Here is a 24536-nt window from a genome sequence, read left to right as displayed (position 1 = left end):
AATGCAATCTTAAAAAAAAAAAAAAAGAAAACCCTTGGAGAATATCCTTTCAGCCCATTACCTGCAAATATATGCTTTTATTTATTTTTTTCTTTTTTAGGCAAAATTGACACATAATGGACCTGCATTTCTGTAGCTGGCCTTTTCCACAGAATTTAGCATAAATGTCTTTCCATGTCAATAAGTATTCATTTGCATCCGTTGTGGTAGTTACAAAATATTCCATAATATAGTTGTACCATAAATGATTTAACTAATCCCTTATTAATATCCAGTTAGTTGGTTGTTGGTTTGGAGGGGGGGGGAGGGTATTACAAATGCTGGGTGAATATCTTCGTAGCTAAATATTTGTGCACGTTAAAATTTTTCTTATGATAAATTACTAGAATGGAATTACTGGGTCAAAGGATATGTCCCTAGCTGTGATAGTGAAACTTGCAGCTTCCTTAAAATTCTAGTCTTGAATATGTAATTCAGGAGTTTCGGACTTCTGCCTAGAAAAACTTTTTATGTCAACATAGTATGGACCATTTAAATTTTAGAAAAAGCAGCTTAAAACTACCTTTAAAAGTCGGCTTCCCTCCGAAGTTCTGGGGAGGAAGCGCTGCTCTGCGGTAGCGCCCCCTATGGTCCCATGCGTTGTCAAGCTTTCCTGGACTAGGGCTTCTCAGCTCCCGTTTTGTAAGCTCCGGGGCCAGGCCATCCTAGAGAGCTATAACTTGAGCCATATTTGTAGTTTTGAATAATCTAGCCACACCAAAAAAGTAAAACAGGTGAAATTAATTTTAATGGTATATTTTATTTATCCAACTAATGTGTCCAAAATATTGTTATTTCAACATGTAATCAATTTAAAAATACTAATGAGATATTTTACATTTTCCCCCCCTGTACTAAGTCTTCAAAATCCAGTGCATATTTTTCACAGCACATTTCAATTCAGACTGGCCACACTTCAAGTGTTCAATAGCCACGTGTGGCTATGGGCTGCCATATTGGCTAATGCAGCTCCCGGGTATCTCTGATTATCTCAAAGCCGGATTGATGGTTCAAGTGTTCTCAGAAAAGTTGGTTGGAAGAGTGCTTGACCCCACACTGTTTTCTACTTTCATGAGTTGGCAGGGGTATTGACGATTCTTTTTCTCAGTTTTGAGTGCTGATATCCGTTTCTGGGGTAACAGGAAAAGTCCCACATTCAAGGACTTGCCTCATTGCATTGTAATTCTTTATATGTTTACTTTTTTCAAAGATAAGAAAAGTATCTCCTCCATTTCTGCATCCTGAGCATTGTGGGATGCAATGAGGATTCAATATTTATTGAAGAATCTTGATGGGTCTTTTGGGAAAGGAACTCTGTGTCATGTTAAGAACCTTTAAGTCATGGGGCACGTGGCTGGCTCGGTTGGAGGAATGTACGACTTTTGATCTTGGGGCTGTGAGTTCAAGCCCCATGTTGGGTGTAGAGATTACTTAAAAAAAGAAGAAAAACCTTTAAGTCCCAAACTTTGGCCACATTTATCCTCTTCTCCATAAACGAGCTCGTGGGAAATGGAAGTCCCAGGAGGGTCCAGCAGAGAATGGCCCACATGTCTTGACTGCGAAGTTGGAGGTGAGAAGCACAGTTGGGGGAACCAGACCTTCTAGGTCCTCTCTCTGCTGTTGGCCCCAAAGACCCTAGCTCATCTTCCTTGGCCTATCAGGAGCAGAGTCCTCCTGGGGGGGTCCACTGAAGAAGCACAGCTCGGGTAGAGGGTCTCGTTCTCCCTTGGGTGCACAGGGTCGGCTACCCCAGGGCCAGCCCTGTTGGTCACTCTGTCAAGTGCTCAATGTCCCATGGAATGAGCCTGAAACCTGGCTGGGGAATGGGCCCTCTTAAGCCACTAGGGGGCACCACGGCCATGGAAAACCCTGCTCAGGCTGGAGGATCCCAGGGGAAGGAAAGAGATCCATAGATCTGCTGAGCTGGTGCAGCTTGGTGAGGATAGCATTAGGCTTGAGGCAGAATTCCTGACCACCGCCTACCTGTGTGACCTCTGAGCTTCAGGGGCTCCTCTGTGATTTGACAGTACCTTGACCTGCCTCCTGAGGTGGTGGGGACGATTATACGAGATGCTTTACATCAGAGGAGCTGGTGCACTGTGGGAGTCAGTAAATCAGCTCTGCTAAATCTGAGCAAAAAGTCCTGTTTGTTTCCTCAAATTGTTTACAGTTTAGGTGAGGACACGCATGAGAAAATAAGGAACAGTTCAATGAAGGTCAGAGCCAAACGCTGAGGCATACCTCCAGCAGTCTAGTTCATGGGGGAGGGAGGTCGAGGGCTGGATTTACACAGCTACTCCGCAGAGCTATGTTAAATGCCCTAATTAAATATGTTTTTTTTTAAGATTTTTATTTATTTGACAGAGAGAGCTAGAGAGCGAGAGCACATGCATGGGGAGTTGCAGGCAGAGGGAGAGGGAGAAGCAGGCTCCTCCCCACTGAGCAGGGAGCCCGACGTGGGGCTCGATCCCAGGACCCCGGGATCATGACCTGAGCCGAAGGCAGATGCTTAACCGACTGAGCCACCCAGGCGCCCCTGAATATGGTTTATTACACTTTTGTATGGTATAAAAATTATAAAATACAGTGAGAGGAAACATCACCTGAAATCCCAGCCCTAACCAGAATGACACGAATGTGAATGAATGGGATAGTATTTGGGTAAGGTGGAGCTGGGAAAAGGCATATCACAAGGGTCACCAGAATGTTGGCGCTAAAGCATCTCACTCCATGGGAGCCACTGGATGGGACACTGGGTCCCTGCCTTCTGACAGCGGACGCCACCAGAGAGCTGAGTCCGAGATCCAAAGCCTGACCGCCACTACTAAGAGCAGTAATAATACCATTCACGGTTCATGTGCATGAGTGACAACTGTGTTTCGGGCAATCCACGGGCCTTATTAATTCTCACAGCCTTTTTTGTTTTTTGTTTTATTTTGTTTTTAGTAGAATATTTATGTTCTGTATTTTTTAAAGTTTTTTTTTTAATTCCAGTATAGTTAATACACAGTATAATATTAGTTTCAGGTGTACACTATAGCGATTCAACACTTCCGTACAGCACCCGGTGCTCATCACAACAAGAGCCCTCCTCAAGCCCCATCACCTATTTAACCCATCCCTCCACCCAGCTCCCCTCTGGTAAGCATCAGATTGTTCTCTATAATTAGGTCTCTTTCTTGGTTTCTCTTTGTCTCTCTCTCTTATTTTTTTTCCCCTTTGCTTGTTATGTTTCTTCAATTCTGCATATGAATGAAATCATATGGTACTTGTCTTTCTCTGACTTATTTTGCTTAGCATAATACTCTGGCTCCATCCACATCCTTGCAAATGGCAAGATTTCCTTCTTTTTGTGGCTGAATGATTTTCCCTTGTACAGTCCTCACAACTTTTTGAAGTAGCTCCTATCACTCTCCCCATTTCGCAGTTAAAACCCCCTGAGGCTCAGAAGGTCAACGCTTGCTCAGGATCACCCTAGTTGTAAGTAGTGGAGCCTCACCATGGACTTCCCTACTACATGGCCTCAACTTCTCTCACTTCATCAGCAATACGATCCTGGAAAGGTAACAGGGCTTTGGAGACCCCATCCAGATCTCCTGCTCTTTGGAGAAGAGATCTGAGGCTCAGAGAGGGGAAGTGGCTAATTTAGAACTTGAACTTCAGACTCTTCACCTTCCACCCAGGGCTCTAACTATATTGTGCTGCTGGAGGCTGTTTTAGACCTCTCTTTAAAACAACCTCAGAGACATTCACTGTTACAGGTTGAATTGTGTCTCCCTAAAATTCATGTGGTTAAGTCCTAGCTCCCAGTACTTCAGAATGTGACCTTATTGGAAATAGGGCCTTTTCAATGATAATCCTTCAAATCAGTTCATTACAGTGGGCCCTAATCCCATATGACGGGTGTCTTAAAAAGAGGGGATTTGGACACAGAGACATCCCCAGAAGGGACAGTGATACAGGGAAATACAGGGAGAAGACCACCATCTGCAAGCCAAAAGAGGGGCCTGGAACAGATCTCTTCCTCACAGCAGTCAAAAGGAACCAACCCCGCCGATGCTTTGATTTTGGACAGCTGCTCACCAGAACTGTGAGAATAAATTTCTGTTGTTTAAGCCACTCAGTTTGTGGTACTTTGTTATGACAGCCCTGGGAAACCACTATACTCGTACATCCAGAAAGTCTGTAAGTCAAAGTCAATGTCTGTGATAGCAGACATTTGGCAGCCCTTAATGGAAACACTGGTTGAGAAGATCGCCTTACCAGAGGCAAAAGGATAGAGCAGATAATCTTTCCATCTTGCTCCCAATTTTGATACTTGGCTAACTGTTTTCCTTACATTGGACATTGGCCAACAGTGGTGGCATGACCCCCTTGGTTTTGAATTGGACATTGGCCAATAATGGTGGCATGACTCCCTTGGCTATGACCTTCTTGAGTCTGTTTTATATCCCTGAGCTTGGCCTATAGAAGGTGCTCAATAAGTGTGTGTAGAGGGAATGAGCACGAGAATAGGCTCCTGGCCATTCTAACCCAAGCCTCTCCAAACAACGAGTTGGGCAGGGGGTAGGGCATGGACTGTCAGTTGACAGAAGTTGAAATGGGGCACTGTCTCCCAAAGTGTCCGGCCGAGTCCCAATCCTGGAAGACACAAGCAAAATATATTTTAGATGACTCAGGGTGGGCTAGAGAAGTTCCAGCTTAGGAAACTATTTTCCTGATGCTTTTGCTATTGAGGATAAATTTTGCTAATAATTAATTTTGCTATTGAGGATAAATGAGGTGCAGACTTCCATATCCAAGCCTTCATTAGATGCCCAGTTAATGCTGCCATGACAAATGGGAATGAAGCCCTTATGAATAAAAAAAAGATCAACGCAGTATAAAAAATCGTCGACCAGAGAAAAGAAAATTTAGAGGAGCTGATAAAATATCTTATCCTTAATTCGACCGTCTGTACCACACATCAAATCAGCCTTAATGTCAAGATTGATCGGCCTTGGAATAGTGTAAATGAAATAAGAACTCGAAAACGAACGGAAAAGAAATTACCTGTATTGAAATGTATTTGCAGTGCAGGCCTGTGCGCTGAGGCTTTTAGCCCAACGCCGGCCTCTAGCTTCTTCGGCTACATATCACTGTCTACCTGACGTGCATCCCTGTCACCCCAGGTGGGTTTCAGAGAACATGCTTGTGGGCGAATGGTACGTCCCATGGTCAGTAATCTTGCGAAAAAACCCACCATTGTGGAAAAATCCTTTCCTGGACAGTGTCTTTACTTCCCCATCCACGAACCTGGTGAGGTGGTGCTGGTCCTTATTTCAGAGAAGAGAATGTTGTGAAGAGGAGATGACCTGCCCTGTCCCACCTGGGAGAGCAGAGGGGGAAGCTTCCTCTGGGATGGCCGCCACCGGCTGTCGCATCCTCATGTGGCTTCCAGCGCTTAGCTACTGTCTCGGCATTTAATTACCCTTTCGGAAGACCTTGGACGAGTCTTCTCATGCCTTGATGTCCCCACTCTTCCCCACAATCCGTGAAGATAAGAAGAGCGCCTGCCTCGGCGTGGCGGTGTGAGGATTCTGGCGGACAATTAACGTGGAGCCGGGAGCACGGTCCCCAGCACCAGCGCCAGCCCTGAACAAAGGGAAGCCCTTGTCGTTGCTGGGACCATAAGAAATGACAGCTGGGGCACATTTGAACTCAACTGTCATTCAGGGCTCATAGTTACCAGCAGTTGGAGCTGACTTATGGAGTAGGAAAGAAAGCGGTGTTTTAATTTATTCTTTTTTTAAGGATTTATTTATTTATTTGAGAAAGAGAGAGAGAGAGAGAGAGAGAGACCATGTGGGGGGGGGGAGGGGGAGCGGGAGCGGGAGAGGGGAGAGAAAGAATCTTTTATTTTTTAAGTTTTTTCTTTTTTTTGGAGAATTTATTTATTGGAGAGAAAGTGCAGAGTGAGCGAGAGAGAGAGAGAGAGAGAGAGAGAGTGCATGAGTGGGGCCAGGGGAGGCAGAGGGAGAGGGAGAATCAGGCTCCCCACTGAGCGGGGAGTCTAACGCGGGGCTCGATCCCAGAACCCTGGGATCATGACCTGAGCTGAAGGCAGACGCTTAACTGACTGAGCCACCCAGGTGCCCTGAAGGCAAGAATCTTGAGCAGACTCTGCGCTGAGCACGAACCTGACGTGGGGCTCGATCTCACGACGATCATGACCTGAGCTGAAACCTAGAGTTGGTCCCTAAACTGACGGAGCTACCCAGGTGCCCCAGGAAAGGAGGTTTTACAGACAGGGCTCATGCAGAAGAAAGAGCAGAGAGCACTCCCCTCCCCTTTGCCAGGGAGCAGAAGGTTGCCTAGCTGCAGAGGGGTTGGGGGGTGGCGCTCCTCCTGCAAAGCAAGATCCCCCTCTGCAAAGCAAGAAGCCCTCTGTAAGAGACACTTGAAATGCTGTCTTGCTGCCCAGCCCCCTATGAATGCCTCTACTATGTTCAGGGCACCTTCATATCAGATCGAGAATGCCGAACATTTCCTCCTCGGCCACCTTTGCACTAAAGCCAGGCAGGTGATCCATGCCTCACTGCTTACGCTCACCTACACGAGACCTCAGAGGCTCTGGGAAAACTGCACTTTGCTGGCAAGGGCGGCCTTAGAGGGGTGGCTGGGGGGTGAGGGGTCTAGGGGGTGGTTGTAGGGAAAGGTTCCTGACACAGAGGTGGCAGGGTGCTGTGACAGGCCAGGGGCAGGGCTGGTGGTGGCGTTTTCCACCTGTGGGGTTCCGAGCTTTGTCGCTGGACTCTGAGACTGAACTTTCGGGCTTCCCCAGTCCCACCAGTTTCCCAACATCATTTTAGAGCATTGGTCATTTTGCTTTGTGCTCCCAGAAATAAGGGCATCCCGAGCCCTCTCAGAGGCCACGTGACTACCAACTTCATGCTGTGGTCTCACTGTTGGTCTACAGTTCCATTTCCGTACGGATTTCACAGTCCTGGTTCGCCAAACTCTATGCTGGGAGCACTAGTAAATCAAGCAGAGCTTCCCTAGGAAAGGAGCTTGTGTTCTACACAGCAAATAAGGTAGATAGTGTAAAAAAAAGCCCCACGTTTTATTTCGAGAAAGAGAAACTTTTCAGACCAATGATGATCACCCATGACAGCCTGCACGTCTGGCCCCGCCTGGAGCTTGGGGTCAACACTGCCATTTCCAGGCACCAGGTTCTCAGGAGAGGACTTGGAGTGGGGGGGAGCATCTGTCCCTCCCCAGGCCTGTCAGGGACAGACAGAGCTGCTTCTGGGAAGGAGAAGATGGGGTGGGGGGGGGCAAGAGGACCAAGAGAGAAACACCGAACTCTCGCAGCCGAGGCCTTTTCAGACTTGAGTGTGTGGTCCTCACTCTCCATGGTCCCTAGAAAAGCATCTGGCCCACAGCAGGTGTTCAGTAAATGTTTGTTCTGTTAGAGAAGGAATCCCTTCTGGAGATCCCAGGAAACTGACCCTCTCCGCCCCTTCATCTGTGCATTTCTCTGCCCCAAGGAACCAGTAGAAACAATGGTGATCTCAGGCGTCAATAGCAGTGAAGATGGTGGATGGTCTTCCTAACTTACTGACTGTTACGGATTTCCTCTTTCTCGGCCTCGGTTTTAACGTCTGTAAACTTGGTCAGTTTCTCATTCAAGAGCATTGCCTTTACTCTTGCACCTGAAAATGAAAAACCGACATCTACAAAGCACACCTGTTCACACACATTACCTCATTTTGATCCCACAATCATCCTGTGATGGGGAATCTGTATCCCCACTCTATGGATGAAGGAGAGGAGAGGTCAATAACTTGTCAAGGACGTAGAACTTGAAAGTGTCCCTGGCTTTGGGCACTCCAAGGCTAGGGGCAGCCAGTCCCTAGGGTGTAGGTCCCAGATCAGTTGGCTGCTCTGCAAACTATTTTCTCCCCCAGTTTAGACAACACAGTCCCCTGAGCCAGTCCCATACAGTGGCCCACGGCTGCCTTCCCCCACCTCTCCTCCCACTGGTGGGAGAGCTTGTCCGCCTGCCTTTAGACACCACACAGTAAATCAATTGCCACATTAATTCTGGACCATCAGCATTTTCCCCCAGGAGAAAGTCAGAAGCAAGGAGACTAATGTCTCATTGATCTTTTCAATTGCTAAAGGGGAAGCGAGATGAATATAATCCCATCTGTCAAGACGGAGAAGGGCTGATCTGAAAGCAGTGTGGATTACTTTAAGGGGATAACAGTTTATCACTCTCTGGACAAGCGAATATGAAATTAGGACTAACCTCCTTTACGAGTTGGTGGAAACATCGATCAGCAAAGAGAATGTCTAGGGAAACCAGCAGCAAGTTCTCTGGTCTTTTTCCTTGTCCTTTCCCTAAGACTTTCTATTTCTTATATCCACACAACCACACAAACAGGACAAAATCCACCCTTGACTCCCCCAAAATAGTTAACATTTGCTGGGGACTGATCATTGCCCGGTGCTGTACTAAGTGTTTTACTCTCACTCTCCAGCAGCTTTATGAGATGTTATCATCAGCACCACCTTACAGATTTGGAAACTGCGGCTTAGAGAGGTGGAGTGACTCGCCCAAGGTTACTTAGTGAAGGTGAATCAGGTGCAGCCTGGCTGCCCCTGCGCCTGCCCTCAATCCCCACCCAGTGTGTGCAGGTTACTCAGACTGAAAGGAGTCCAGACAACCCTGGACAGCTTCCAGACTGCTGTGTTTCTGTCCACCCCACTCATTCCGTCCTCGGTTAGTCCCTTAGGTAGCCCTGCTGACCCCAAGGGGGAGATGGCCTTTGCTAGTTGTAGTGGCCCCACAAAGGCTGAGGGGCTGGACCATCCGGAGGCCTCAGTCAGGGCATCTGGGCAGCTGAGGCTCAGGGATAGGTGGAGGAGACGGCAAGCGGGGGCCGAGGGGCCCAGCAGCACACGGGACTCAGGCTCTGCCGAGGCTCCTCATGCTTCCCGCCGGGCTTGAATTTCCAGGGAGGAGAGGAGAGGTGAGGCCAGTGACGGTCTCTTGGCTAGTCAGAAGCTGGGACATCCAGAGTGTCGGGCCAGTGCAGGCTGCTGTGACCACCGAGAGCCCAAGAAGACGCCACAACCAGGGGTTAGGAAGTCTGCATTAGGAAGGCCTGGGGCCCACAGCAGTGTGATCTCAAAAGCTCAAGAAGGAACATGCATACCTGAGATCTTCAGAAAACACAAGTCTCAGCATGAAATTTTGACCCTTCCCTTCAACCAGGGGCAGAAGCACACTCCAGAGTGAAGAGCCCCGAGAGAGGGGCTTCGGCAGCAGCCTTCCCTGGAGACTTCCCTGGAGAATGTCTAGGGAAATGAGCAGCAAGTTCTCGGGCCTTGCTTTTTGCTGCCAAAGCAAAGGTCATTCGAGGGCTGTGGGGCTCGTGCTCTGTGGCCAGAAGTAAGTTTTCTGATTAATACCACTTTGGGTCCGACAGAGATGGCTGCCCTGTCTTGGGCTTGTTTGCTGTTTATCCCTGTGATTAATGCTGGTAACATTTAGAGTCTGTCAGGGAGATATTTCACGGATGCGCCACGTCGGGGAATTGAGACGCCAGGAAATGTGATTCCCCAGGTAAAGCAGCATCGAAGATGAATCTGAAGTGTTGAAGGAAAGGCCCAGGACCTTTCTAGCCTCTTGAGGGGTAGGGGAAGGGGGACAATTGGAGGTGGGGGTTTGGGAAGGGCCACACGATCCCAGAGCTGTAATAGGGACCCCTTGGGAAGGGCTTTTTTCCTAGGCTTGCTGGTGTGCAAGTATCACATCTGCGTTGGCCCTTAGATTTTACTGGCTAGGACACATAAGAAAGGAAGCCAACAGGAAGGAGAACACCTTTCCTGCTGTTCCTGAGGTCTTTGATGTCTGCCACAGATCTCCATTTCTACCTGCCAAAAGTCTACCTGTTAATCAGAAGGCTGATCTCAGAGGTGAAAAGGTTTTTGAATCCCCCAACCAGAGGTGATCTTCACCAAGACAGATGTAGCCCTTTGTATGTTACCATCAAAGCCTAATGTTCAAACATTTAAAAACATCGCTTTCGTAAAACATGGAATGGGCATGTGTCAAACATGAGGAACTTGTGAGTGAGGGAACCCGTACGGTGGCAAAGCTGGTTCGGAGAGCATTTGGAGGAGCTGAGTATTTATAAGCACTTAGAAGGAAATGTTTGAGTAAATTCCTAGGTTAAAAACAAAACTTACGTATGTGGCCAAATGATATGTGTATTTATATGTATTTTTGACAAATGATTTTTGACAAGAGGTCCAAAACCATTCCACAATCTTTTCAACAAATGGAATTGAGAAAACTGAATATCAACATGCAAAAGAATGAAGTCGGAGTCTCACCTTACACAGTATAAAAAAATGAACTCAAATGGGTCAAAGACCTGAATGTAAAAGCTAAAACTAAAGACTCTTAGAGGAAAACATAAGGGAAAAGCTTCATGACATTTCATTTGGCAATGATTTCTTGGATATGACACTATTAGCACAGGAAACAAAAGATAAATTGAATTATATCAAAATTAAAAACTTTTGCAGGGCACCTGGGTGGCTCAGTAGGTTGGGCATCCCACTCTTGATTTTGGCTCTGGTCCTCATCTCAGGGTCCTGGGATGGAGCCCCGAGTTGGGCTCCACGATCAACGGGGAGTCTGCTTGAGGATTCTCTCTCTCTCCCTCTCCCTCTGCCCCTCCCCTGGCTTGCACTCTCTCTCTCTCTAAAATCAATCAATCAATCTGAAAAAAAAAAACCACCACCAACAGCCAAAAACTTGTGCATTAAAGGACACTATCAACAGAGTGAAAAGACAGCCCATAGGATGGGAGAAAACATTTGCAAATCATGTATCTGATAAGGGGTTAATACCCAGAATATGTAAAGAACTCCTACAAGTCAACGACAACAAACCATATAACCTGATTTTAAAAATGAGCTAAGAACTTGAATAGACATTTCTCCAAGGAGGGTGTACCGATGGCCAACAAACATGTGAAAAGATGCTCAACATCACTAATCATTAGGGAAATGCAGATCAAAACCACAATGAGATACTACCTCACACCCATTAGGACCAAAAACAACCCCCAAAATAAAACCAAGAAGTAACAAGTATTGGCAAGGATCTGGAGAAATTGGAACCCTTGTGCACTATTGGTGGGATTGTAAAATGGTACAGCCCCTGTGGAAAACAGTGTGGTGGTTCCTCAAAGATTAAACATAGAATTATTACATGATCCAACAATTCCACTTCTGCGTATATATCCATAAGCACTGAAAGCAGGATCTTGAAGAGATATTTGCACACTCATATTCACAGCATTAGTTATGATAACCAAAATGTGAAAGCAACCCAAGTATCCGTTGACAGGTGGATGGATAAGCAAATTGTGGGTTGTACATATAATGGAATATTATTCAGCTTTAAAAAAGAAAGACATTCCAATACAGCTACAACATGGATGAACCTTGTAGACAAAATAAACCACTCACAAGAAGACAAATCCATATGATTCCACATATATGAAGGGCTAGAGTAGTCAAATTCATGGAGACAGAAAGTGGAATGTGGTTGCCAGGTCCTAGGGGAGGGAGGAATGGGGAGGTATTGTTTAATGGGAACTGAGTTCTGCAGGATGAAAAGTTCTGGAGATGGATTGTGGTGAAGGTTGCACCACAATATGAATATACTTCATGCCATAGAGCTGTACCCTTTAGCGTGGTTAAAATGGTAACATATTATGTTAGGTGTGTTTTATCACAATTAAAAAATAAAACAAAACTGGTTGATGTCCTATAGGGCAATTATAAAATCAGTCTTTGAAAAAGGAAATTATCTTTTCTATTTGATAGAAATTATTTGTATATATATTTTAAAGTTTGTTTACTTTTTAAAGATTTTTATTCATTTATTTGAGAGAGAGAGAGGGAGATTGAGAGAATGAGTTGCAGGGGCGGGGGGCAGAGGGAGAAGCAGACTCTCCGCTGCGCCCGACGTGGGACTCAATCCCAGGACCCTGGGATCATGACCTGAGTTGAAGGCAGACGATTAACCAACTGAGCCACCCAGGTGCCCCTATTTATCTGTTTTTTTTAGTAATCTCTACACTCAACGTGGGGCTTGAACTTATGACCCCAAGATCAAGTGTTGCATGCTCTCCCGACTGAGCCAGCCAGGCGCCCTGAAATTATTAACATCTTTACTGGACACAATCTACAAGTTAATATGTAACTTGACAGAGTCTGAGCCCTTAATGGTAAATAACCAAGTCAAACAGAAATCTCTCCCCTAGGTAATTAAGTAATCCTTGGGTGGGCTTGTGTAACAATGACCAAATGATGTTTGGAGGGCATAGTGTCCTCTCATGGCCTTATTTATAGGTTTTATTATTATTTAACATCACAGTCATTTATATCCTCGCCTTTCCCACCAGTCCCTTGAGGGCAGGGGCTCTGTCTTACTCATTTTGCTCTGGTTTATTGAACAGAACTGAAGAAAGCAACGTGGTGGAATGAGTTGGGAGCAGCGGACCTGTGTTTTCATTGTGTCTGTGACAGTGACAGGTCCTGTGATTTTCCCAGGGCGTTGATGTTCTCACCCACCAAATGACTGCATGTGAAGCGTTGGGCACTGTGCTGGGCACTGGGGATGCTGTCTCCTCTCTGGCTTTCCTCCCAGCTCTAAGATGCTTGGATTCTAGTTTGGTCTGTCATCCATCCAAGAAAGTAGTTACGGATGCAAACATGAAAACGAAACATAGAATGAATACATGAAAGATGTATTCGGGTGTCTGTGATACACGGAAGCATTTTCTTCTTGTTTTTCTTGGAGGAGCCACCCATGATGTGCGTGAGGTCTGTGGCCCAGGCTCCGCGGCTGGGAGGCAGGCGAGGAATGTGCTGTTTCGCAGTTTTGCTAGAGAGGGAACAGCTGCTGTTCGCTGGTGGCAGGAACGCCTCCTCCCAGAAGCCAGGGCCCCTGGGTGAGCAGGCCCGGGAGGGAAAGTACCCAGCCTCCAAGTCTGCCTTTGAGAAAGTAGCAAATTACTGTCTTATTATGTATTCATGAGACACTTAATGCTGTTTTCGATTACTTTCTTGAGAAATTCTGGCAGTTCCTCTTGTTTTTCTTAGGACAGGAGGAAGATGCCGGGTGAGCCATTAAGAAGGTGAAATTATGTGCCCAGTTGGGAGCTCTGGGGACCTCTTGCTGAAATTAACTTGAGTGCTTTGGCATAAGTTTTACATGGCAGAAGGGAGCTGGGATTGCTGCTTTTGGCCAGTGCTGCTGGGCCACACTGCTGGGTGTTGTTGCTATCTTTCCCGTGGTGAGCGATGTCCCCAGAGGCCTTTGGAGCCATGCTCAGCCCCGCCCTGGCTTCCCCCTGGGTCCCACGTGCCACTGCCGTGGTGGCTCAGCCACTTTTCTTGGCTGTGGGTCTCACCAACTTGCAGGCACATTCATCTATCTGCCCCTCCCAGTCTGGCTTGGCCCCCCACTTGCAAACACACACACACACACACACACACACACACACACACACACACACACCACACACGCGTGCACACACGCTGTTTCAGAAAGAACATTCTGTTTGGAGACTGTGTCCTGGACTCTTCAGCGTCAGTTCACATGAGTCATGGCCATAGATGGGGCTGGAGTCTCACTTCCTGGAGTCCAGAAGGTCACTGCTGTTCTGCACTCCCTGTGTCTGGGTTGGAGGCACTGCTGGGCGCTTGATAGCAAGTGTGGGTGCCTCCCAGCAGGACCACTTCTGGGGTTCCCCCAGGCTTCCTCCCATCTGCCCTCTCTAGACCTCAGTCTCAGTAGAGGAGACCCCAAAATCCCTTCCTAGTGCCATACCATCCTTCACTGCCTGCTAAGCACCCTTGCTCTGCACACAATGACAAAGCATCATGAAAACAACAGCCTTGCCTTCTCTAAGTATGTACCACGCAGGGGTGAGTTGGGGAGAGGAATCAGGGGCCCAGGGAAGAGAAATCATTTCTCCAAGGGCATCAGCTAAGCGGGCTGATGAGGATCCGAGCAGAGCTCTAAATTATCCCAATACTCCTGTTATTTTATATTTTCCCTTTTCCGCCCTTTATAATTATTTTAAAGAAACATTTACTTCATGTTCTATTACAAAAGGAACACATGCTCCAACCAAGAATTTAGAAAGCGTGGAAATGTATGAAGACAGAAGAGCCACCAAGACCAACAAATGAATAAAACCAAGCTCAATGTCATTAGCAATTCTTGCTTGTCAGGATGAAATGCTCACATTTTAATTCCTTTTTTTCCAACCTTCTTTTTCTTTGTGTCTATGTGCGTGCACACACAGCCCTCACCTCCCCAACATGTGCAAAATGGAATTACATTGAACATTCTTTTTTGTTTCCAGCTTTTTTCACTTAGCAACATAATATTAATTTCCCCACATCAGTCATGATCTTCGGCCCCATGTTCATTAACTTCTATCCAAGGCACATCCTGCCCAACTTTGTCTTCTGGGTCCAGTTACACTTCTCCTTTCTGGGCTGTACCCTAGGGGGACACTGAACCTCTTTCCAGATTGAGCTGGTTTGTACCCAAGGGACTTGCTTCGCAAGTGACACATACCTGCTTTGTGAATCTACCAAACTATTCAGGGTGGGCCGATTAACTTGTTCAAAGATCATCTGAGAGAGAGAAAGTGAGAGAGAGAGAGAGAGAGAGAGATACACTGCTCATCCATGATATAGTACCCTTCCAGAAGGATGTTCCCAAAGGCAGTGTGACCCCCTCCTCCTCTGCAATTGATTTAGAACCAGAGGTCTGTATGCAGAGGATAAGGCACATCCCTGTTAGGATGGCTGACCCTTTGCAGCCACTCCAGTCCCTGTTTCCCAAAGGGAAAGTTTGTTACAAAAGTCAGTTACTGACCTTTGGAAAACAATTCTCAAAGTGAACTTGCATAGGCTTGGCAGGAACCACTGACCTTGAGACTTTGAGGCCTGAAGGTGCTAGGTCTTATTTTTCTCAGAGCTGAAAAGAACCATTTTGAGAGGGTAAACATTAACTGAGGAAAAGTAAAGAGTGTCTCATTGTTTGGGGGAAATCTGAGCCTGTAGAAATCATCTTGGCCCACGTGTATGCATCACATAGCCTCTGCCCAGGATGGCCAGGGCGGGAGGCCTCCCTAGAAAGGACTGGTATCCCAGGAAGCAGAGTTTCTAGGGTTCAGCCCTGGTCTCTTTACCAAAAAGGTAAGAAAAAAAATAAAGCAGTTTACTCCCTGAACCACTAGAAAAGGGGAACCCACTGATGTATCATAACCCCATTCCAGCACCAACAACCCATAGCTCTCAAAGGAAGAACTCTGGTTCCGACTGGATTGACTTGAGCCAGAGGCCGAAGGAAGGCATTGCTGGAATTGATTTCTGTAATCAGAGGCAAAAGCATAACCAGGGAGTTGAAAGCCCCTTGACCCTGAGCCTGGGGTTGTTATCTCGTGGGTATTTTCTAGTACAAAAGGATTCTTTCTGAGTAGCGTCCCCTGGTTAGAAGATACATGGCACTAGTGCCAGTATTTTCCCAACCTGTACCCATGGCAGACATCACCAATCAATGCTGGCACCCTTTCCCACGGAGCCCCAAGGTGGCTTCAAGGTCAGCCTCAGTACGATTCTCTTGGCAGCCATTCCGACCAACCAGCACCGGCCTCTGTCTTTCCTGAATTAGTTTCTCATCATAGTCAGGAGTCGTAGGCCAACCTCCCATTGGATAGAATACTTAGAAGGGCCTCTAGTTTGTCTCTTGTCCCTGCAAGAATAGGACAGGAGGTAGCTGGGAGGGGTGGAGGTGGATGGAGGAAATGGAGCTAAAGATGGCCCAGGAGTTTGTTCCCCAGCCTTAGCATTTTCTGATAGAAGACTAGGTGTGTCTCTGCTCACGTTGCCACAAGCAGCCCTGCTCCTGCCTGTTCCTAATCCATTCTTGGGACTCTTCCCACCTCTAGGCAGGACAGCTTGAAGCGGGGGGTGAGGAGCCCTTCTTCCCAAAGGCAGGCAAGGGGCAGAGCCCTGTCCCTGTGCCATGCAGCGGCTTATCGGATGCAGTGACCCCGAGCAGGCCCTGCTTCCTGAGACCCTCCTACCTTGAGGAACCCAGCTGTGCCTCTCCATACCCTGCTGTTCTTGTTCCTCAAGAAAGGGCATGTTCAGTTGCTGAATCTTATGTGGGAGAGAAAGAGAGGGAAGTAAATATCCCTTTGCTGACGAAGGTCCCAGTCTGCCACCAAAAGAATTGTTTTTAATTGCTTTTATATTTATTTTAATGAAATGTTTCAAAGGCATAAAAGAGCCTGGGTTAAAGAATGGTATTAAAACAATCACCCACATACTCTCTCGGAAGCTTCAGAAATTGAAGGATTATTTTTTAATGAGAAGACGGGGCTCTCCAGGAGGATGCGGCTAACTTACTTTAGTGCGGAATTGGCCAACTCAGATTTATCACCCCATATGAAGCTTCAGCTGACTGTTCCCATAGAGCTTCTGTTGATTGCCCTGTTCAATCAACACTGGTTAGGTATAACACTCCCTTCCTGTCTGTGAGGCCCTGGCTGCAGGTCCTGACCTGCCGCGTGGGCAGCCACCTTGCGGCTGTCAGCTTTGATGCTCCATCAACGTCGTGTTCAGAACATCCTGAGTTTTCTCCCCCCGAGCGTCTACAAGGCTCATCTGGTTAAGGGATTGTGGAGCTCCGCAGCTTTACTCTTCTTTCCAGGCACTGGCCAACAACCATTTGCCTTCTCACGGTAACTCACAGACCACAGTTCCTGCCCCCGTTAATCCTTTGGGTTTGTAGCAGCAGAACACAGAGGGAGCAGGAGGGCTCTTCTCTGAGCTTTCCAGGTGGACCAAGTCCTAGAAAGAGAAGAGGAACTGGCCACGTATTTCCCAGAGATGAAGGGGGCTGGGCGATTTTTCAGAGGTTAGCACACACAGGGACCTCCCCGCCCTCACCAGGGACCTGGGCCGTGCTCCGCAGTTTGGTGGGCTGGGACCTTGCTCCCATTTGCAAGTACAAAAGCTGTACTCAAAGATGCTTTTCACAGAATAATCATAATTCTCATTCTAATAATTCTAAGGATAATTATGTATATGACTCTAATGCCCATCCTGATGAGGCACACTAACTATTCCTCGGTGGTAGACCACTCCAAAGCACACCTGACTATGCTCTTCTTCTGCGCGAAACCCTTCGGGGGTCCCCATGGTCTTGGACTTGGTTAATAGTCCAAATGTGGGTGCTCAGGTCCTCCATGAGCTCCTGCCTGCTTACTGACCCTCTCACTCCTTTTTGCATTAAATGTTTGCTCTAAACACAGAGCCGGCTTCATCTCTGCACATCCCTCCAAAAGAAAATCAGGCTCTGCCCATTCCCAGGATGCTTTTCAAATCCTCCAGTCTCTCAGCTTACCTAACCCCACACCCATTAGCATGGGACTGTGCTCATGGAGGCCATGTGGACAGCTCCTCTATGGAGGAACTGGGAACTGTCACACTTGTCCTGTGGCTGATTCCCAGCGTAGAGACTGAGGCTCTCGTCTTGAGCACAATGCCCATCACATGGTGTCCCCTAGTAAGTATCCATTAGGGGGACACAAGGCCCACCTCCCCAGCTGACGTATGGCAGAGCAGGAGTTGAACAGAAGAGCTGATTTGTAAACTTATGACCGTTCCACCACCCTGTACCCTTCTCTCCAAAAGAATATCTGCTTCATGGAGTTATTGCGGAGAGTGCCCGGCACACTGTAGTCACTCGATAAATACTGTTATGGGTGAGTAACTGGGCTGGAAGTCCCCCCACCTCATTTCCTATTTTCTGTGTCTTTCCTAGTCCCTCTGATTCTCTGTCTCCCTCACCTAGAATGTGTTTCTGGAGGTTACAAATTGTTGAAGTTCTTTTTTTTTTTAAGGTTTTATTTATTTGACAGAGAGAGTGAGAGAGCAAAAGCAGGGGGAACACTAGAGGGAGGGAGAGAAGCAGGCTCCCCGCGGAGCAGGGACCCCGATGCGGGGCTCGACCCCAGGACTCTGAGACCATGACCTGAGCCGAAGGCAGACGCTTAACCATCTGAGCCACCCAGGCGCCCCACAAATTGTTGAGGTTTTAGTTAGAGATGAAGCTCCATCAGCAAAGATTGGATACTGGGCTGTCAGGAGGCTTGGCAGGTCAGGTTGGAAAATTAAAATGTTAATGATGGGCAGCACTTCTGGTGAGGGGGGAGGGAGAGATTGCATCAGCATGCTGAGGAGGTGCTGTCCATTAGGGGCAGGAAGAGGGAGCTTGCCCCCCGGCAGTCTTACTTAGCTACTGGCCCCATCTGGCTGTATTGGCTATATTCTTACTTTCTTTGGAAATCTTACCTGCATGATTTGTTTTACAGCAAAAGACAACTGAGACACTCTCCAGGAGCAGAATCTCATGCTTCCATAGCTCTCCCCTCCTCCGCCTGGAGTCTGGCACTAAGCATGGACTCCTGGGGCTGGAAGGGGCCTCCAAAACCACTGAGTCTCACCCCCTCATTTTATGGAAGGGGTAGCTGTGGCCCAGGGAATAGAAGTAACTTATTCCAGAGCACACAGAGAGGTGGGGATAGAGCTGGGAGGGAAACTTGAGCCCTACAGGGGCCGGGAGAGTAACACAATTGTATGATGCAAGGTGGTAGCAAGTTAGCCCTAGCGCTCACACGTTCTGTCTGAAGAGACAGCCACCACTCGGCTCCAGCCAACTGTGGCCATGTGGGGTGTAGACCAGTGAAGCCAGACTGTCTGATTTTTCACAGAAGCCAGAAACAGGATTTTGCTGTAAAATTTCTTGGTTTTTAAATGTTGGCTAAGAATTCACATTGCATTGATGATCTCCAGGCCATTGAGACTGGCCTTGGGATTTAAGTTTGGTCTGGTCACTGACCTTGGGCACATAGTGTTATCCCCCAAGGCCTCAGTTTCCTCATCTCTAAAATGGGCCTCATGGGGGGCGCCTGGCTGGCTCAGTCGGTGGAGCATGCGACTCTTGAACTCAGGGTCACGAGTTCGAGCCCTGCATTGGGTGCAAAGATTATGGGGGAAAAAAGATACACTTTAAAGATAAAGAAAGAAAGGAAGGAAGGAAGGAAGAAAGAAAGAAAGAAAGAAGGGCCTCATGGCTCCTGCCCACTTCCAGGGTTGCTGTGAAAACCCCATGAGCTAATGGAGTTGGAAGGACAGGCTACAAATGGCCCTGTAGCTGTTCCATAGCCTCAGTTCTCTGTGGAGGTGCCCCTCACCGTGTCACGAGTAAACACCCCATTTGTCTAAATTACAACATTATTTTGGCCATTATGACAGAGATGCTTTTTTTTAAAGATTTTATTTATTTATTTGACAGAGAGAGAGAGAGAGAGACAGCGAGAAAGGGAACACAAGCAGGGGGAGTGGGAGAGGGAGAAGCAGGCTTCCCGCTGAGCAGGGAGCCCGATGCGGGGCTCGATCCCAGGACCCTGGGATCATGACCTGAGCTGAAGGCAGACACTTAACCGACTGAGCCACCCAGGCTTCCAGAGACTGTATTTTATGGCAGGTTTATAAATTCCAGAGACTGTATTTTATGGCAGGTTTATAAATTCCAGAATCTTCCCACTTGCATTATGCAAGTGGATGTTGATGGAGTCAGACGCTGGACAATTGCCCTGGAGACCCTTGCCAGAGCCAAGCCCTTCTTTTGACCTGGGAGACACATTCCAGCAGCAGCTTGAGTGGCCTTGAAGAGCAAGAGCTTCGGAGTCCCCCAGACCCAGATTTGAATCCCTGACTCCCACTCCCTAATTTTGCGTTCTTGGGCTAAAGCTCTGAGCTTCGGTTTGCTCCTCCGTAAAATGGGCATAATACTAAACCCAGCTGGTGGGGCTGTTGGGGCAGTTGCACAAGATGACATCATACCACGTCCTTTGGCTCAAGGTCCAGCTACACCTAGAAAGAAGCCTGTGTAAACTGGACCAGATGGGAACTAGTGGGGAATACTGACCCGTGGGTTCTCTCCTGGGAACCGTGCTCTGACAAGCACGGAGGTGAAGAAATCTCTGCCAGTTGTTCAGGGAAGGGGGTCCTGCTCACCACAAGCTTCCTGGTTTCAGGACCTCTGACTTTTAGCAATTGCACTCTTTGCTCTCCCACTCTGGGGCATCCTCCCGCGGAGCGGGGAGTAATTAGTGTGCAGGGAGCCTGACGTTGTCCAACTGTCTCTGAGTCCTCCCAGCCCTGCCATGTGCAAGGCAGCCGCAGGGCTGATTATGGCCACTGCCACTTCAAAGACATCGCTGTGCTCCCGTAGACAGGGTGGCTCTGACCTTTACAGGGGAACCAAGGAGCTAATGAGCCAGAGAGGTTTCTGGTGCCTGGAGGATCTTCTTATGGGAAGAAGAAACCCATCCCAGATAGGAATGTCCAGAAATTTATTGGAAATGTCCAGCTGAGGGCACATCCTAAGCCCCGTGCTTTGTTTTGGTGTGACCCCGTGATGAGATAGGCAGCAGGCTCTGTGTGTGTCCTTGGAGAGGACACCTGAGTAATGCCACCTCAGCGGGGTGGGGGCTCTCTTTTCTGGAACTGCCTCTGGGGCTGGAACGTTCAAGACCAGTGGTCTTCTAACAAGTCAAAGCACAAGTCCTTTGAAAAAGTGAACTCACGTGGAACCCCAACAGATAAGACAGCTGAAGACGGGGTTGCTCTGTTAGACAGAGTGGGAGGTTCTTTGTTGGACCTCACGGCTCCTGGTCCCTGGTCGACAGGTCCCCCAGGGTAGGGTGGGGATCTACTCCCTGTACTTACAGGCTGAGCTCTTGCCATGCAGAGAAGACCCTGGGGCCTCAGGAGGGAAGAAGTGGCCTTCTGTATGTAGACCTTGTCAGCACAGGTAAATCTGAGCTCGTGTGGAGCTCTCCACCTCATTTGCTCCTGAAATCAGTGATAGGTCCAGGGGATGTGTCATCATGGTACCGCAGTGGAGCCTTCTACAAGGGACTTATCCAAGGTCCAGGAAGATAATGAGTTGGGGCCTAGGAGCCCAGGGCTCTACAACCAAGAATAACATAGGAGAGAGGCACCTGAGTGGCTCAGTTGGTTGGGCGTCCGACTATTGGTTTGGCTCAGGTTGTGATCTTGGCGTCGTGGGATCGAGCCCTGTGTTGGGCTCTGAGCTCAGTGAAGAGTCTGCTCGAGATTCTCTCCTTCCCCCTCTGTCTCTTCCCCCACTTGTGTGCATACCCACTCTCTCTTTCTCTCAAATAAATAAATGAATAAAATCTTAAAAAAAAAGAATAACATAGGAGGTTATACACATTTGTGTGAATGTACATAATCTGACACAGGCATAAAATCTCAGACACATTCTCTCTCTCTCTCTCTCACACACACATTCATTTTACTCAGCATTTGAATGGATTGTGGAAATGAAGACCAAATGAGAAAAGCAACAGCTATTTTCAGAGTTTGCTATAGCAGGAGAGTCGGCCACCATCGTTTTGGCAGAGACTCAAAGGCAGGCCGAGGAGTGGGCCAGCTCTCTCATGGGGAGAAGGGAGGCTTTGTTGTGCCCTGGCTGGAGGCTGCTGCATGGGGAGGCTGTGGGCGAACTAACTAGAAGTGGGCGTCCTATGTGATGGGTTAGGGGTGTGTCCTAAACTTTTTCTGGTTGGTCCTAGTTGTATGTGGGGACAAAAAATGAGGGGAGCTGTCAGGTATTAGGCAAGTCCTGGCTATCTGGGGCTGGTTGTTTATAGGAGTTACTGTTTGGCTTCCTGGATTGTTGCTAGAGGTAGCAGTCTGACTTCTTACAGGTCTGACTTCAAGCAGGCTGGCTTCCTGGGCCGGTCACCTAAGGAAAGGGGCTGGTTTCCTGGTCTGGTTGCTGCAGATTATGGGGCAGAATTCTATTTTTATATATGGTATGGTCATGGTCCATTTATATACTTAGTGTCTTCGGACCTTAAAAGCCACCCGAGACAAGAATCTCCTCTATGGCTTTGCTGCTGGACGGCAAGCCACGAAGCATCTAGCAACAACAAGCTCGCTGCCTCCCTGGCAGCCCCTTCCCTTCCCTGCCGGGATAGTCTCCTTGCACTGGGTTAAATCTCATTTCCTGTAACTTCCACACTTTAAAGCAGCCCGGAGCAAGCTTGCCCCACCTTCCTCCCAGCGGCCGTTCTCACACGTAGGAGGCAGTATAGCATGGTGGTTCGGAGTGGGTGCTAAAGTCAGATCTGGGATCGGATTCGAGCCCTGTACTTCCCATCCGTTTGGCCTTGGCTACTTACGGAGCCTCCCTTTCCTCATCGGTAAGATGGGGTGCTGATATCTCCCTGGGACTGTTGTAAGAATGAAGCCAGGGGTGCATGAGGGCTGCAGTGTAATGATCCTTACAACTGAAGAGAGCCCTCGTACCTGCTTCTCCAGGCTGAGCCCCTCCAGCTCGCCTTCACGTGCTAGGGTGTCATTTCCAGACCTGCCCTAAGACAGCCTGCCTGCTCTCTGCTGAAAATGAGCCTGTGCTGAGGCAGGGGGACAATGAAGGCTCTGGGACACTGCCATCGGGGGCTGGAGGGTCTGGAAGCTGATGGGTGACGGCATGATGGGAGAGAGGACAGATGGGGACTGTCTGGGGAAGACGGTAGTCAGATTAGCAGGCTGGCCGTCAGGGTGGGACCTGAGGAGTGGGGAGTCAGGTGGGCAGGAAATTGGTCTGTTGATTTTCCAAACTAACCCCCCAACTCACCCTTGACCTCCCCCCCCCCAGGTTGGGAATGCAGACCAAGAGGGAGGGGAGCCCAGGCTTTTTCTGGGGCTGGGCTGTATTCGAAAAGCTCCACCAGGTCTAGACCGTGCAGCATGCCTCTGGGCTCGAGGCCCCTGTCTGCCTTTTCCCTCCTGTGCCCCAGATTCCCTCTTTGGAGGTCCCTACCCAGGGGCAGGTACGGGGGCTGGACTGGAGAGCAGTAACAGCCTGGCTTTGGGGGCGGGTGGGAGATGCCCCGGAGTGAGACAGGGGAGGGGTGGGGGAAGCTGGGGGGGAAGGAAGTGGAGTTAATAATACCCTCTGTGCCCCTTCTTCCATCCTTATGGCCTGCTCAGCCAGCCTGACGGTTCCTGAGTGAGCCCCATCCTGTGCCTGATGCCAGCCAGACACTGAGGAGGCGCAAACACGGCTCACGAGGAGGTCTGGACTAGCTGGGTCTCCTTTCAGTGCCCTGCTAGATCACCACAAATTACCTTCGGCAAGAGTCCCACTCCCAGGACCTCAGATGATTCTGTTACTTTCCTTTTCTACTTTAGAGCTAAATCATGAGGGCTTCCACGGGGCTGAGGACCCATGTCCCACTTCTGTGAAAGCACCCCAGCTCACAGAGTATGTTGGCACCCCGCCTCTCCGTGGGTCTTCCCCAGAACACGGGGGGGGAAGCCAGCTGAGTTAGGTGGCTGAGCCAGGATTAAAAATCAGCCTTCTATGAGGTATATATACACAATGGAATATTATGCAGCCATCAAAAGGAATGAGATCTTGCCATTTGCAACGATGTGGATGGAACTGGAGGGGGTTATGCTGAGTGAAATAAGTCAATCAGAGAAAGACATGTATCGTATGACCTCACTGATATGAGGAATTCTTAATCTCAGGAAACAAACTGAGGGTTGCTGGAGTGGTGGGGGGGGGGAGGGACGGGGTGGCTGGGTGATAGACATCGGGGAGGGTATGTGCTATGGTGAGCGCTGTGAATTGTGCAAGACTGTTGAATCACAGATCTGTACTTCTGAAACAAATAATGCAATATATGTCAAGAAAAAAAAGAAGAAGAAGATAGCAGGAGGGGAAGAGTGAAGGGGAGTAAGTCGGAGGGGGAGATGAACCATGAGAGACGATGGACTCTGAAAAACAAACTGAGGGTTCTAGAGGGGAGGGGGGTGGGGGGATGTGTTAGCCTGGTGATGGGTATTAAAGAGGACACATTCTGCGTGGAGCACTGGGTGTTATGCACAAACAATGAAGCATGGAACACTACATCAAGAACTAATGATGTAATGTATGGTGATTAACATAACAATAAAAAAATCAGCCTTCTTTGGTTGGGCGACTGCCTTTGGCTCGGGTCATGATCCTGGAGTCCCGGGATCGAGTCCCACATCGGGCTTCCTGCTCAGGGGGAGTCTGCTTCTTCCTCTGACCCTCCCTCCCTCATGCTCGCTCTCTCTCTCTCTCTCTCTCGCTCTCTCTCAAATAAATAAACAAAATCTTTGAAAAAAATTATAAAATAATCAGCCTTCTTCATCATATGCCTCGTTCTCTGCCTCCTCTACTATAGCTGGGCGGACTGTGGGCTCCCCCACTGTCGAGTTGTGTCACCCCAGGCAATTCCATAACCTTTCTGGGCTCAGCTACT

General features: G+C 48.4%; 1 protein-coding gene across 2 annotated transcripts in view; it reads left to right on the top strand.

Moving 5' to 3' along the window:
• Positions 1-24536, top strand: part of PROK1 (prokineticin 1) — a 44235-nt gene that overhangs the window by 744 nt on the left and 18955 nt on the right. For both annotated transcript variants that reach the window (XM_073896179.1, XM_073896178.1), the window contains exons 2-3: positions 3061-3180; positions 3467-3602. In XM_073896179.1, the coding sequence (XP_073752280.1) occupies positions 3540-3602 (63 nt within the window). In that variant the 5' untranslated portion in view covers positions 3061-3180; positions 3467-3539. The remainder of the gene's footprint in view (positions 1-3060; positions 3181-3466; positions 3603-24536) is intronic.

This window comes from Callorhinus ursinus, unplaced genomic scaffold, assembly GCF_003265705.2.
Source record: "Callorhinus ursinus isolate GAN/ISIS: 27379988/994484 unplaced genomic scaffold, GSC_fseal_2.0 scaffold9, whole genome shotgun sequence".
Lineage (NCBI taxonomy): Eukaryota > Metazoa > Chordata > Mammalia > Carnivora > Otariidae > Callorhinus > Callorhinus ursinus.
This window is presented reverse-complemented; position numbering and strand designations above follow the sequence as displayed.